This window comes from Tupaia chinensis, unplaced genomic scaffold, assembly GCF_000334495.1.
Source record: "Tupaia chinensis unplaced genomic scaffold, TupChi_1.0 Scaffold000503_1, whole genome shotgun sequence".
Taxonomy (NCBI): Eukaryota; Metazoa; Chordata; class Mammalia; order Scandentia; family Tupaiidae; genus Tupaia; species Tupaia belangeri.
Genome location: NW_006160015.1, coordinates 1,041,871 through 1,057,782, shown reverse-complemented (window position 1 = coordinate 1,057,782; position 15,912 = coordinate 1,041,871). Strand labels below are relative to the sequence as shown.

The window sequence follows — 15,912 nt, the reverse complement described above, 5'->3', positions numbered from 1 at the left end:
GGGCTAGGAATTGAACCCCGGCCACGCATGTGGCCTCAGCCTGCTGAGGCAGCAGTGTCCCCCAGAGGATGGAGCTCCCACAGCTGAGCCAATAAATGTACTTTGAATTGGTTCAATGAATGGATGATGCCATAGAAATGGGAGCAAAAGCGAAGTGACTGTCTTGTAACTGTCCTCCCTTTCACACTTAACTGCCCTCTAGTTTGACGTCTCACTTTTGCCACCCTTCTATTTGCACATCCAACTTTTCCCCCTGAACTAAATTCTGTTCTTAGTTCTTGGCTTCTCTTTCTTCATTCTCTCTCTTGCCACTAATCTCTTCTGTGTTGGCATTTTACTGTACACTTTCTGCTTTTCGTAAAGTTTATTTTTACTTAGAGCAAGGAAGACAGACAGAAAGACAGACAGCACCCCCAACAGGGTTGACACCATGATCCATCCCCCCTTCGGCCAGCCCTAGATCATGGGCAGGTGTGTGCCTGGCGTACTCAAGGGGTTTCCAGATGTGAACCAGGAACCTTCTCATATGGGTCACGGGAGAGCGCCATGTTATACCACTGTACCACCACCAGTCCAGTGCTTCCTGCTTTTTACTTTAAGATGTGCCATACAGTTCATCCATAATCACTTACTGCATGCCATTTAACTCTGATTAATACCACTCTTATAGGCAGGACTAGCAGATGGCATAGTGGTTATGTTGCTGGACTTCCAAGTAATTGACCACGGTTCTAGACCTGGACTTGGTGGCTTAAAACTCATACCAGGCCCATGGCATGAGTGCTCAAAATCCTGAATGGAGAATGGAGGAGAAGGGATTGTGGCATGGCCATCCCCTCTGTGGGGTGATTTGTCACTTTCTTTCTCTCTGTCTCTCTCTGTCTCTCCAACAAGCACACACACCCTATAGCATAAACCTTTCTGTAAAATAAAAAAACAACCTTATAGAAAATGTGATTTTATAAGTGTAAAGAGACACAAGGATATGAAAAAGCAGAGTGAACTGAACAGTAGCCATTATTTATGGAGTATCTGCCATCCATCTTTTCTATTCTTTATATACATTGTCTCTACTCCTCATGACATTTTTGAAAGAAGTTGGTATTTATTCCTGTTTTATAATTGAAAAAATGATACTGATAGAACTAGAACTTTATCGCACTTATCAGTTCCATCCGCCCTCTGTCCATTACGCGATTTTTCCTAAGTGAATTTAACCACTATGCTTTATCATGTTTCCAATAAACAAAAATAAAAATTCAAAAACAAGACTACATGTAGAGAATTGGAAAGGATTTTCCACATGCAGAGTTTCTGAACAACTGACCGAGGTAAGAATTTAAGTCAAGCAGAAACTCCTGCTCATGAGTAGCACTGAAGGCCTGTAGGATACATCAAAAGAATGGGAGAGGGTGGGGCACAAAGGTGGCATTCGTTGGGTTCACCCACTCACTCCTACATCCTACCAGGGGCTCAGAGGAGTCTCGAGTATCCTAGAATACCCCAGAATTGAGAATGATTGTGTTTCAAAGGAATGCATGAGGAACGAGCTGGTGGCATAATGGTTACATTGCTGAATTACCTCATAGTTGACCACAATTGGGTCCCCAGACCCAGCTTGAAACTCACGCCAGGCGCATGTGCATGTGTGTTCAAAATCTTGAGAGCAGAATGGAGGAGAAGGGATTGAGGAGCGGCGATTCCCCTGGTGGATGACTTCTTGCTTTCTGTCTCTCTCTGTCTCTGGTGAGCACATGTGACCTATAGCAAAAACCTCTCTAAAAAAAAAAAAAAATGGAATGCAGGAAAAGAACAAATCCACAAGCTAAATGCCCTAACTTGTAATAGCCATAAAAATAAAGACTTGAGGGGGACAGCAGATAGTGTAATGGCTACATTGCTGGACTCCCATGTAGTGACCGCAGTTTGAGTCCTGGATCCAGTCGCTTAAACTCACACTGGGTGCGTGTGTGTGTGTATACCCAAGAGAGAAGACTGGAGGAGAAGGGATTGTGGTGTGGCCATCCCCCCCTGGAGGGGGGTGATTTCTCACTTTCTGTCTCTCTGTCTTTCTGGCAAGTGCACGCACCCTATAGCAAAAACCTCTCCAAAAAAAAGAAAGAGAGAAAAAAAGAAAGAAAGAAAGAAAGTTAAATGACAATTCTAAAAAGAATACATAGCAAAAACTTCTGAAAAAAATTCTTTTTATTTAAATTTTATTTAATTTATTTAATTTGACCACCATGCCACCTGCCAACCCCAGAGAAAGAGGTTTTTGATGTATGGTACATGTGCTCACCAGAGAGGCAGAAAGCAAGAAATCACCCCGAAAGAAGGAAAGAAGGAAAGAAAGATTTGGATACAGTACAGACTCTGAGGTTGCCCAACCCCAAAATAAGGCAATTGTTTGTATACTTCTAATTTGAAAGAACAAAAACAAAAACCCCCACATATTTATATATGAACAGTAATGCAATGGTAAGAATAAGTGCTCATTATAAATATCATAGGACTTACATTAGACCAGTAAGATAAACTAAGCACGGTAGGGAAAAATAGGAGGAAAGAGAACGCAGTTACGCTACGTTCACATCTTAGTATCGTGTGAATGTCGTCTTGAATGTGGTGTAACAGTATTTGACTCCCGGGCAGTTGTTTTTTCAGCTAATACCCTATTTATGAGGACTTTGGCTTCTCCCCACCTGACCGCAGCATGCTATTCCACGAGAACCTAGGTAGGAGCTAATGTATACTGAAACCAAATGGATGCTTAGAAAATCCTTGAGCTGTTGAAAGGCACACCTGTGTTGTTTGGCAGGTGACTTGAATCTCAAGTAAAGAATTTCTGCAAATCTCCTGTTCAGTCTGCTAAACTGGTTTTCAGCCCTATTAAACCACCTCAGGGCTGGGGGGGGGTCCTCTATTTCCCTTAACTAGAATAATGCCAAAGAAATAACTTTCAGTGTTAATCTCAGTGATTTAGGTCTCAAAAGTGGAAAGGCTCAGCATATATTTCATGGCATTATATGTCTTCAGGTCAGATTTATTAATTTATGGACCAATTAGCAATTTTCTTCATGGAAAATTTCTACAGCTCTTTGTAAAGGCCAGATCATTGTTAAGATGCTACTTTGAATAATTTGGAAAAAGCAGTTTTCTCAGTGTATTCACTTTTATATTTAAATGAGGAATGGTGAGTTATAAATAGTTAAATAAAAATTTCAGTGAACTGAATTCTAAAGAAAATAAGGAAGCATTTATCAGTTGAAAGACATTCTCTGTAAATCAGCTCACAGATTAACTGCAAAGGTTATTTGGGACTCTAATCTTAAAGTGAAATAGGCCATTTCTCCCTTATTTCTTCTTAAACATCTCCTCTGTTTGATCCACTTTCCTTCTGAGACATTCTTATGTTGGATTATATGGTACTCTAATACTTTTAGGGTTCTTCTGATTAAATTGATTTGAAAGGTTTCAGATATACAAGTCATTCTAAAATAAATGCTTGCTTATATTCTTTAGGTATTAAAGAAAGTTAACATGTTCATTCTTTGGTCAGGCACCCGTGTGATCTAAAAATGACTTTCTACAGTAAATATGCAGTGCATTCTTTACTCTTTTCTGAGTTGTCCAACCTCATAGAATAAACAAAGGATAAAAATAAAAGGAAAATCAATCAAGCCTGCAGGCGTGACGACCCAGGTCTGCTTTGGCTGGCAAAGGAACTAATGGTGCTGCCACGCAGGTCTTAATTTATGGATCGCTTGTGGTATTCCCAACCTCGTTTAAGTTAAAATCGTGCATTACAATCTCTACAGTAATAAAATATTTCCTTTTTTGAGGTTTTCAACAAAGGGATTAGCATTCTTTCATTCTATAATGTGCACCATCTGTTATGCTAAATTAACTGTTTCTTACACATATACATGAATCTTTTTAAAATTATTTCTTTATTTAATTTTTTTTTAATTCAATAAAAGAGACACAGAGAGAGAGCACAAGAGAAGGTAAAGGTGAGAAAGCAAGCTGCCAAGTTCAGGACTTGAACTGCTGTCAACCATGCAAGAGTCCCGCACTTTAACCACAATGCCACCTACTGCCCCCCCCCCACGCCCCATACATAAATCTTAACTAGATAGAGCTAGGGTTTGCAGCCTGGCTACAAATTAATTTTTTTTTTTTTCGGAGAGGTTTTTGCTATAGGATATATGTGCTCGCCAGAAAGACAGAGAGAGACAGAGAGATAGAAAGAGAGAAATCACCCCCCCCAGGGGGGATGGCCACACTGCAATCCCTTCTCCTCCATTCTCCTTTAGGGATATTGGGCACACACGCACACGAGCCCGGATCTGGCAACTCAAAACTCATGCCAGGTGGGTATGTGTGCTTGCCCAAAATCCCAGGAGAATGGAGGAGAAGGGATTGCCATGTGGCCATCCCTCTGTGGTGTGATTTCTCACTTTCCCTTTCACTGTCTCTGTCTCTATGGCTAGCACACGCACCCTATAGCAAAAACCTAAAAAAAGAAAGAAGAAGAGAAATAATCAACAAATTTAGAACATACCATGAGCAAGAAAAGAGACTGCCAGAGGAGGCCAGGAAACAGAATACAAAATGTGTTCAATTTTTATATGTGAGAACCTCCATGGCGAAGATTGTGGTTAATGATGTTCTGTTTTCCAAACAGTAAATTGGACCAGAAATAGGCAGATGGCTCAGAAGGGAATATGGCATCGAAATAATAGTGGAGAAATGCTGAGGGCAAGATGTTAGATGATAAAAGCAGTTGAAAAAAGCAAATCCTACAAAGACTAGAGGACACTTTGTAGTCACTGCCTAAAGGTGACTGACTGGATAGCAGGAAAGATGAGAAAGAAGAGGTTAGGAAGGTGCTTCCCCAACTTTTTTTGTTTTTGTTTTTTGTTTTTGAGAGGTTTTCGCTATAGGGCGCATGCGCTCGCCAGACAGACAGAGAGAGACATAGAGACAGAAAGCGAGAAATCACCCCCCAGGGGGGATGGTCACGCCGCAATCCCTTCTCCTCCATTCTCCTCTCGGGATCTTGGGCACGCACGCACACGCGCCCGGCATGAGTTTTAAGTCACTGGGTCCGGGATGTGACCCGCCGTCGACTATGTGGGAGTCCAGTGACAGAGCCATTACGCTAACTGCTGGTTCCCACCCAAACTTTGTTTTTAAGTTTGACCCATCAGTGAACCCAACGTGACACATCAGGACAAGCTGAGGTCAGGAACAGAATAGCCTGCATCCAACTAAGCAAACCATCTTCACCTCACTCCCATTCACACAAGCCAAGACAGTCAAGCGCACACAAACACGCCCCTCTCTGCTGCCACACAGCCACAAGGCTGGATTGACCTTGTGTTGTCTCAGAGCATAGATTATGAAATTAGGGTAAAGAGAGACAGGTTGTCAGGGCCGGATGGTAGTGGAGCAGTAAAGTGTGACTCTGCAAGCTGATCCACACAGGAAGTTTCTGGGTTTGTGTCCAGAGACCTCCCTGAGTACGCCAGGCACCAGTGTGCCCAAGATTTGGGACTGGTTATAGCTTGGGTGGATCACAGCACAAGATCCTGTTGGGGGCTGGCCCTGTAGTCCAGTGGTAGAGGGATCCAGATCCCACATGGCCAACCACAGTCTAAATCCCAGCCCGGGCAGCCTGAAAGCACCCAAGGTGAGTGTCCATGTGTCCCCGAAATCCTGAAAGGATGGAGAAATGGAGAAGGGATTGCAGTGTAATTACTGCCTTGGGGGCCCACTGGGGGTTCTTTTGCTCTTTCTTTTTTTGGCCAGTGCGTGTGCACTGGCAATTTAAAAAGGAAAAAACCTGTTGGGGGTGCTGTGTCTCTCTCTGTCTCTTGCTCATGGAAGAGAAAAACTTTTTTTTAAAAAGAGAAGGGGCAGCAAGTGTTGTGGTGGTTAAGGTGCTGGACTGCCACGTGGCGGGCTGCAGTTGAGTCTCAGACCTGGTGGCTCACTTTCTCTCTCTAGTGAGTGCATGTGCCTTACAGCAAATTGAAGGAATAATAATAATAATAATAAAGAGAAAGAGGGTCAGCAGGTGAGCTGAAGGTTAAAGCACTGGATCCCCCATGGCTGACGGTGCAGTTTGAATGCTGGACTTGGTGGCTTGAAAAATCACACTGTGCATGTGTGCTGGCATGCATGCCCAAAATTCCAAAGAGGAGACTGGGGAAGGGATTGTGGCATGGCATTCCCCCAGTGGATGCTTTCTCATTCTCTCTCCCGCTCCCTTTTTTTTTTTTTTTTTTTTTTCACATACACTCACCAGAGAGAGGGAGGAGAAAGTGAGAAATCCCCCCCCACCAAGGAAGGATGGCCGCACCACAATCCCTTCTCCTCCATTTTCCCCTGGGGATTTTGGACACACATACACACGCACCCAGCGTGATTTTCAAGTCACCGGGTCTGGGACTTTAACAGCAGTTGGCCATGCGGGAGTCCAGTGACATAATTTCTATGGCATCTGCTGGCTCCTTATAAAGGTTTGAATATTTAATGTTGATCTTAATATTTGTGGGGAAAGAAATCAAATCACTTAGTTCTACCTAAGTGCTAAAAAAAAAAAAAAAGAAAAAGAAAAAGATTCAGGCTCAGTATATTAATAGAAAAAAAAAGCTTTCTAAAAGGGCTGTCAAAACAGAACAAAACACAAAACTACAATGGCTGTCTTGCTGTGCAGTCGAGGTTTAGCCCCAAGCATGGGCTGAACAGTCTATCTGGAAATAGGATGGTCGTGTTGTGTGTGGAGAATGTTCTAGGTCTCCAATGGTCCTTCCAAATTAATTTTGATGACTGTATAGTCTAACTTCCCCTCATTTCCATAGTCACCTAATCACCTCCAGTTTTATACTACACTTGGCTTTCAAACAGAAAATGACAAGGCGGAATGGAGAAATTCTCACAATGAGCCAAAGGGTTCCTGCACAGACTGTGAAACAGGCTCAGGCACTAGCTCTACTGCAGCAGACTGATGGATAGGTTTTAGTCCTCTGGTTACTGTTGGCAAGAAGTGAATCCTGAAGCTCATACCAGGACTGCAAGAACTTTTAAGTGGACAAATAACACCATAATAAAACCAGTGTCTTTGTTCTTTCCTTTATGCCCACACTGGCGACCTCAGGAACTGGAACTACACCTTGAGCTCTGTGTTTACCTTGAGACAGTCATGAGGGAAAGATGGGACAAGTGAGTTTATTCTTTAACATCAGACGGCGGAAGTCATTGAAAATATCCACCCATACAAAGCAGTTTCCACTGTGACCAAGATTTCACAGAATAGGCCCGTGGGACTGAAGGGACCTACAAGAACGGCGTCTTAAGTGCCTGTGGCTGCAGGCTCCAGGTCAAGATTGTAAGGAGGGGTCCCAACCCGCCTGTGCAGTTTAGCTGCTTCTCTCTTGAATTTAGGCCTGTGCCACGCACCTCTTTATAATGACTTTCTGGGCACCACTGGGCCAAGAACTGCAGAATTTTGAAGGCAAGGCCAGTTTGGAGCCCAAAACCCACAATCATCTCTCCTTGAGAAGCCAAGCAGGGTCACCCAAACGAGTGTGGCACGCAAACCTTTAGCGTTCAGCAAACCGAGAGCTGCGTTACCAGAGCGTGTCCGTTCAGGGCACGCACACAGGCTTTTCTGCTTTGCTTTTACAAGGTACTCAGGAAAACCAGCTATTTGCCGTGGGGCAGGGCTGGGTCAAGGTGCCAAGTGAGGGGCGCAGCAGGTTGTCCACATCCGGCTGCCAGTCTGTCCCCCCGCAGCTCTTACCGGTGGTACCAGTGGGCCATTCTCCACAGTCCCTCGGCCGGGCAATGCAGGGGCGCAGCGGGGCGCAGGTCTATTCCTCCCGAAAGCGGGCGCCGGCCCAGCCAGCCGGAAAGAACTTGGGCGGCGACCGTAAAAGTGACCCACGTAGCCCTCCGAGTCCCCCGTTCTCCCAGCCCTCCATGCCCCTCCCCGAAACCCTTCTGGTCGCCCCCTTTCCCACCTTCGCCAGCTCTCCGAGCCCGGCGCTGCTAGCCCGGGCGATCGGCAGCCCCGGCAGCGGTGTGCGGGGCCGCTCGCGCCCCCTAGCGCGGGGTTCGCTGGGCACCGAAGGGGGCGGAGGCTGAGGGCGGGGGCGGAGGAGGTGAGAGGCGGAGCCGCGGGAGCCGACGCTCCGGGGTCGCGGAGCCGAGTGCGAGCGCCAGAGCGAGCGCCGCTACAGCCGGCGGCATGGCGAGCACGGCCTCGGAGATCATCGCCTTCATGGTCTCCATCTCCGGCTGGGTGCTGGTGTCCTCCACGCTGCCCACCGACTACTGGAAGGTGTCCACCATCGACGGCACGGTCATCACCACCGCCACCTATTGGGCCAACCTGTGGAAGACGTGCGTTACCGACTCTACCGGAGTCTCCAACTGCAAGGACTTCCCCTCCATGCTGGCGCTGGACGGTCTGCATCCCCTCGATCCCTGCCCCGACCTCGTTCCTGGCCCTCCAGCCTGCGCGGCTCCCTTTCCGCCCCGCAACCCCGCCGGGATCCCCGGGCCACCCTCCCGCGAAGCCCAGCTCTGCCTTCCTCCAGGACCTAAGAAAGCAGAGTGGTGGTCCGGGTGCCCTGTCCCGGGACAGCTGTCCCGCAGGGCATCTGTCCGAGTTCGGGAGGCGGGGACCGGGCCACGCAGGCAGGCCTGGCTGGGTGACCCCTAGGAGGTGGGGGATAGGAGCAACTTTGCGGCCCTGAGAGCCGAGGACACAGATGACCTCTTGTCTCTCGGGGACTCAGGAATTCACACTGCAGGGCTTCTTTTCCACCTCCTCTCCCCCTGAAAAAGCCGGGTTCTGATTAAAATAGTATCTCTGAAAGCCACATCTGCTTGCCCTGCGCTCCCTTAGCTGTTTTGTGGGTTTTTAAAAAAGTAGGCAAGGGGGGAAAGAAACATATTGCAGGAGGTTTTGTTGTTGTTTCCTGTAAAAATGCTTCTTCCTACCAACTTATGTGCTCAAGTTTTAACACTTTCTTTGTTTTGGGCAGACGCGCGCGCAAACACATACACACACACACACACACACACACACACACACCCTTGCTTGTGCAGCCCCGAAAAGGCATAGACAAAGTCTATTAGGGAATGCTGACCTAGAGAAGCTTGTGCCCAGGACTGGCAAGGTTTTCATTCGCTGCCCCCGTGTCTGCTCCGCGGGTCTTCCTCGAGATGTCCTTTTGTCTGCCGTTCACCTGGGTCGTGCTTGGTGCTGTATTGCATCGCAGAGACAGGTGTACAGATGTCAGCTGGGTCACGAGGCTTGCTCAAGTTCGAGGTTCTTTTTTTCCTAATAGAATGTTACAGGAAACCACTTGATGGATCCTGGCAGAAACTTCAGAGGAATCATTTACATTATTCTAAATTTGAGGTGTTTTCCTTTTCAGGTATTACTGCACTTGCTGTTCGTATTTACATAGCTGGATAAATAAAAGACAAGATTTAATTCCCCTATGGTGGTACTTGGCGTGAAAAGCAAACTGTTGCTCAATGTGATATTTGATGGAGCCTCGGTATAAGGGAACGGTGTCTGGTCGTAGAAGGGTGACACCCGGGTCTGTGTCCTGCTGTGTTAAATAAGTAGTTGGAACACTGTTTATTCCTTCGTATGACTGTTGGATTTCCTGTGCACCATCCAGGTGGGAGAACAAGCAGACTCTTGTTTCTGTGGTTTACAACCAGGAATATAGATTGACAGTTACTGTCCCACGAACTTGTGTCCCAGGAATGTTCTTCTTCTGGTGACGCTGTTATTACCGGAGACAGCGTGCCAGATAGCTACGCTTCCTTCTGTGGGACAGTTGAGGACAAGGGCGAGGAAAGAGAAATTAATACCGCATGACGAGTATTGCGTGCAGAATAGTGGGGTGTTCTCTTAGACTCCTGAGGGGTGAGTGGAGGTGGCAGTGTCTTTTGGGGGCAGGTGAGATAGTGAGAAGCCCTCAGTTGTCAAATTCTGGAGTTAGTTGGAGGGCGAGTGGAGAGGAGCGACATTTTTTGTGCTACCCAGCTTGTAAAGTAGCTTTCGTGTGTGATCAAGTGACTAGAATATGAGTTTTAAAGACACAAATGATATCACATGACCTATTCTGCAATGTTTTAAATAAATCACTTTTTTTCCGAGTGAGTATATATAGAAGTGATTCCTCTTTATTGCTTCATTCATTAGATTGAATAAACTGGTTTATTTAACCATTTACCCATTGTGGATATTGGATCCTTTCCAACTTTTTGGTTGTTATTAGCACTTTATTGACAATCTTTATATTCACCTCTTTGCGTGTGTATTTTTCCGTAGACTACTCCACTGAGAAATGGTATTGTCAGAGCATATATATATTTTTTTCTTCTCTATTTATGTTTTTTCCATAGGGCATGTGTGCTTCCGGAGAGATAAACAGGGAAAGTGAGAAATCACCCCCAAGGGGGGATGGCCATGCAGCAGTTCCTTCTCCTTTTGAGATTTTGGGCATGCACTCACACACACCCAGCATGATTTTCAAGCCATGGGGTCAACAACAATCTGGGGCTCCAGCACCTTAATCACCATGCCACTTGCTGGTCCCGCAGTAGATGTATTTTTAATATTCTGTTTATATTGCTGTATTATTCTCACCTACTGTAAAGAATACCTGCTTCTCTACAGTCTTAGCGCTAAATTTTCCACCCAGTATTAGAGGTGACAGATACTGTCTCGATATCGTTTTAATTGGCCTTTCCCTGATTACCCGTGATTTTTGACCCTCTTACCATGCATTTATTGACCCTTTATTTTCTCTTTTGTGAGTTGCCCGTTCGTGTTTTATACCAGGAGTTCTGTTGTTTCTGCTTTGTCTATGTGATGGGTCAATCCTTGATTTTTTTTCTTTTTTAATTTTTTTTTTTCCCATAGGGTGTGTGTTAGCTGGAGAGAGACACAAAAAGAGAGAGAGTGAAAGTAAGAAATCACCCCTCAGGGGAGGTAGCATGTCACAAGCCCTTCTCCTCCAGTCTCTTCTTGGGATTTTGGGCATGTGTGATTTTCAAGCCTCTAGGCCCAGCACTTGAACCCTGGTCAGCCACGTGGGAGTCCAGTGCCTTAACCACTACACCGTCTGCTGGCCTCCCTTGATTTGTTTTATATGTTTCAATCTCAGAATATTGTTTGTCTTTTTAATTTACGAGAACTTTGACATTTGTCAGATGATCAGATTTATCAGTGTGTTCCTTGATTTTGCTTCCAATGACTGAAGAGGGCATTTTCTGCTCAAAATGATCAGCTTTCCTATATCTCCATTAACTACACGGCTACATTTTTGTATGAAGGGGACAGAAAAGTTTCCCCATCTGCCTGTGGAACTTTCCAGAGCAGGGCGTCTGCTTGTCTGCTCTCTGCCGTGTGTTCCCTGGCAGCCTTCTCTGTGGGAGCCGGTGCTGTCATTGCCTTTCAAGTGTGGAAGTAGGTGGCTCTAATGGCCCTGGGGCTGCTAAAACCAATTCTCCCCATTAACAAAAATGAGCGCTAGATTGGAAAGAGAATGCAAGAAGAAAGAGAAGTCTCATGACTCTTGCTTATCTGGTGTTAGGTGGAAGAAGCGGCCTCTTAGATGCAGAGAATAGGATGGTTATTCTGAGTTTCCTGTCTGCTGAAAGCTCTGGTTCCTCATCCTCAGGGGGTATCCTGTCACTCCAGTTTCCCCGAAGGAAATTTTTTAAAAAATATTTTATTTAACTTTATTTATTATTATCATTATTATTTTTCAGTTTGATCAGAGAGAGACAGAGGGAGGGAGAGGAAGTGAGAAAGCAAGCCACCAGGTCTGAGACTTGAACCGCAGTCGCTCATGTGGGAGTCCAGCGCCTTTAACCACCACGCCACTTGCCAGCCCCCCCCTAAGGAAATTGAGGCCTAGCAAAGCTAGATGTCTGCATTTAATGTTATGCCATGTAAAGAATTCAACTCTATTCTGCTTGGAATTAATCTTAGTATTAGAGAAAAGATGCTTCGATACCTTTCTTACTACTCATCAGACATTTTGTTCATCTTATTCATCCTGGAAGTAGGTGCTGCTATTCTATTTTTACATTGTTTTACTTTTATTATGGTTTTAGATTTTGGCCATAGGGTGTTGTGCACTGGCCTGGAAAGAGACACAGTGAAAGTGAGAAATCACCTCCCAGGATGGGGATGGCCAGCTACAATCCCTTCTCCTCCACTTTCCTCTCAAGATTTTGGGCATATAAGCACCCACACCTGGTGTGTTTTTCAAACCACCAGTCTGGGACTCAAATATTCAGTTGGCTATGTGGGATCCAGTACCTTACCCACTACACCACCTGTTGGCCCCTGCTATTTATATTTTACAGATGAGAAAACTGAGACTCAGAGAGATTAGGTAATGTAATCAAGGGTACCCTGTGAGTAGGTAGAAGCACCAGAGCTGAGATGCAAAGTTCCTGCTCCCTGCCCCATCTCCTTTCAAAGGCTTTGCAAAAATACACAAAGCTAATATTATAGCATAAGAAAAGCACCTTTTTCTCTTAAGTTCAGCAACTAGCATGAGGGTTGCAAGTGAATTGTCTCCATTAAGTGGGTATTTTCATTTTTGCTGGTTTGCAGTTGAGAGTAAGGGACACATCATTTGGAACATACCTAACCTTTAAGGGACACCCTGAAGGTTTCCTCCTACAGAATTCATTAAAGTCACTGTATTTTTCTATTTGAAAATTTCATGGTTGAATGAACTAGTCGTTTCTGTTTATTGCTAACCTGTATTCCTTCAAAACAACAGTTGGAAGTTGAGCTGAGAATCATTGTTGGCATATGCATCTATTTTCATTAGTAGGACTGGTTGCCATTTTTCCCGGGAGAAATAACTATAAATTATACTTCAGAGAACTTCTAAGTAAATATGTTCATGCCTCAGCACTTTAATGTGTTAATTAGCTATTAACTGTGTCAGTAAATTAGACCTGTCAAAACTAATGGCCTCCTTGACTCGGGTTTTACTACCACTTCTCTTGATGGTTTTCCTTATAAGTTTTGCCTCTAGGAAATGCGAGAGAGCAAGTTGAAGAGGTCTGCCCTCCCAAAGATAAACTCTAAAATAATTTGTTGGAAGTCACCTAAGACCTGAGCAGATGGGTGTTTTAAAGACGGGTAGCCTTTACTTTGCAAACCTCAGGTTTACCAATATTACCAGAATTACTTTTACAGTTGGCAGGGGGAGTTTATCCCCTGTTCTTTGCATTCCATTCAGAAAATCTGGCCAACAATTGTTCTTGTGAATTTCCTTCTTTTTATATGTGGAAAGTTAGCAAGTTATTGCTATTGATTTTCCTCTGGAGAGAGTTCTGCTTGGCAGGAAAGACCTGACCAAATGGGAGGCTTCTTTGTCTCTCTCTCTTCTTGTTCTTGGGCCAAGAGACCAAAGGAGGTCCTACTACCAGGGGAGGAATTGAGATGGGAGACCTCAGACTGAGAAACTCACAGAGTATTATAGTGGTGGCTACATAAAGCTTGAAGACTACTATTATTGGGTGGTCAGGAATGTCATGAGCATTATTACATAGGAAAACATAGAAAAATACATCATGACTTTCCTGATGACCTAATATTTTCCCTGAGATAGCGAAGACTGAATGGATTGGCCTGAGATTCTTCCCACGGCTCACCATCCCAGAAAATGCATTCTGTGTTCCAAGTGTACAACTTAACCTTTGGAGAATTCCAGATAAGCGGCATTTGCTGTTAGTAACCCCGCAGAATAAAGTAAATGTAAATCGTGGTGCATGGTGCATGATAAAGGAGTACATATATTTTATATATATGATATATGTATGTGAGATTATATATATACATATATACACACACACACACAAACACACATATATATATGGCACCCTTATATATATATAAGTATAATTTACTTATACTTATATATATATATAAGGGTGCCATCCCTGCCTCAGTTTTTTGTGTATTTAATGATTGTTGTCAGAAACGCCTTCGAATCATGGATTCAAATTAATTTCAAAAAAAATAATAAAGCCACACTTTCCCAGTAACTCCAGTCACAAATGATGAACCAATCTGGTTATTCTCTTTAATCTTGCAAGGGATCAAGAAGCCTCCTCTCTCTGCCTTAATTCTATTTAGGTGCTGCCTGGGGAAATTGAGGGTTGAAGTTTAAATAGAGCCAGTTCAGTATTCGGCAACAGAGACCCAAATAGCCCTACTGCATGATTATTTCTGCAAGAAGCAGCTAAAAATAAGTTCCTTTTGCTGTTTTTGGCAGCCCCAGCATGGGTGAAGTTATTTTCTGTGTGGAAATAGTTCACTCTATATGATAGAAGGTCATTGTCATGGGAGTTTGCATTTGTGGGAATCTAAACTAAATTACGATGAAGTAGAGCAGCTCTTGTTTGCTCTTCAAAATGGATTTTAGGAATAGGATTAAAACTGTGCATCATGGGGCCAGCAGGTGGCATGGTGGTTAAGGCACTGGATCCCACATGGCCAACTATGGTTCGCGTCCCAGACTCAGTAGCTTGAAAATCATGTTGGGCACAGAGGCCGGAAGGTGGTATGGTTAAAGGCACTGGACTCCCACATGGTTGACTGGTTCCAGTCCCAGACCTGGTGGCTTGCTTTCTCTTTCTTTCTCTCTCTGTCACTCTCTGGTCAAATTCAATAAAAAATAACAATAATAATTGAAGTTAAATAAAATAATTCTTTAAAAAAATCATGTTGGGTACATGTGCATGGGTGCTCAAAATCCCAGGAGGAGAATGGAAGAGAAGGGATTATGGCATGGCCATCCACCCTGGGGGGGGGGTAATTCCTCACTATCTCTCTCTTTTCCCTCTCACTGTCTCTCTCTGATGAGTGTACATGCTCCTTATGGTAAGAAACAAACAAACCGAAAAAAAAAAACAACAACTTTGTATCACATTCTTTCCCAAAGAAACATAAACTGGAGACCACCAGCATTTATGTTTAATTTTTTATTATCATGGTCTTAGATTTATTATTTGTGGACCAGTAGGTGGCGTGGTGGTTGGGGTGCTGGACTCCCACATGCTGACCCCATGGTTTGAGTCCTGGACCTAGAGTCCTGCTTTCTCACTTGCCTTTTTTCCTCTTTTTTCTTTTTTTTCCAGAAGTTTTCACTATAGGGCACGTGCGCTCATCAGACAGAGTGACATAGAGACAGAAAACGAGAAATCACCCCCCAGGGGGGATGGTCACGCCGCAATCCCTTCTCCTCCATTCTCCTCTCGGGATCTTGGGCACGCACACACACGCGCCCGGCGTGAGTTTTTTAAGCCACTGGGCCCAGGACGCGAACCGCGGTCGACTACATGGGAGTCCAGTGACATAACCATTACACTAACTGCTGGTTCCCAGCCTTTTTTCCTCTTTCTCTCCCCCTCTCTGTCTCTCTTTGGTAAGTGTGCATGCCCTGTAGCAAATTAAAAAAATAGTAATGATGATAAATAGAATTAAATACATTCTTTTAAAAAAATTGTCCTTTACTCTCAAGGTTTTGTCTGAACACGAGTAACAAATGACTTGCTGTATCTTGACACTTACAAGGGTTTTTTTTTCAACTATAAAATTTAATTCCAAATGTAAACCTGATGTATGTGTATGTTCATTTGTTTAACTAATATTTACTTACACCTAGTGTGTGCTACCATCACTAGTTCAGATTAAAGTATGGCTCTGTTTCAGACTGAAATGAAAATGACATATGTGGTAACGTTTATTAGTTTAAACCTATTAATTTAAAATGTGTTCATCCTGGACAAAAGCCAAAGTTTACCTTTGTCCTGGCTGTGCCAATGAAAATAGATGACTAA

General features: G+C 44.3%; 1 protein-coding gene across 2 annotated transcripts in view; it reads left to right on the top strand.

Annotated features, from left to right (window-relative positions):
* CLDN10 (claudin 10) overlaps window positions 1-15,912 on the top strand; it is a 136,738-nt gene that overhangs the window by 97,136 nt on the left and 23,690 nt on the right. The window contains exon 1 of one of the 2 annotated variants that reach the window (XM_006156604.2): window positions 8,179-8,477. The exons of the other annotated variant lie outside the window; for it this stretch is intronic. Coding sequence (XP_006156666.1) covers window positions 8,258-8,477 — 220 coding nt within the window. The 5' untranslated portion in view covers window positions 8,179-8,257. Of the gene's footprint in view, window positions 1-8,178; window positions 8,478-15,912 lie in introns of those variants that run through there. 2 annotated transcript variants of the gene reach the window in all.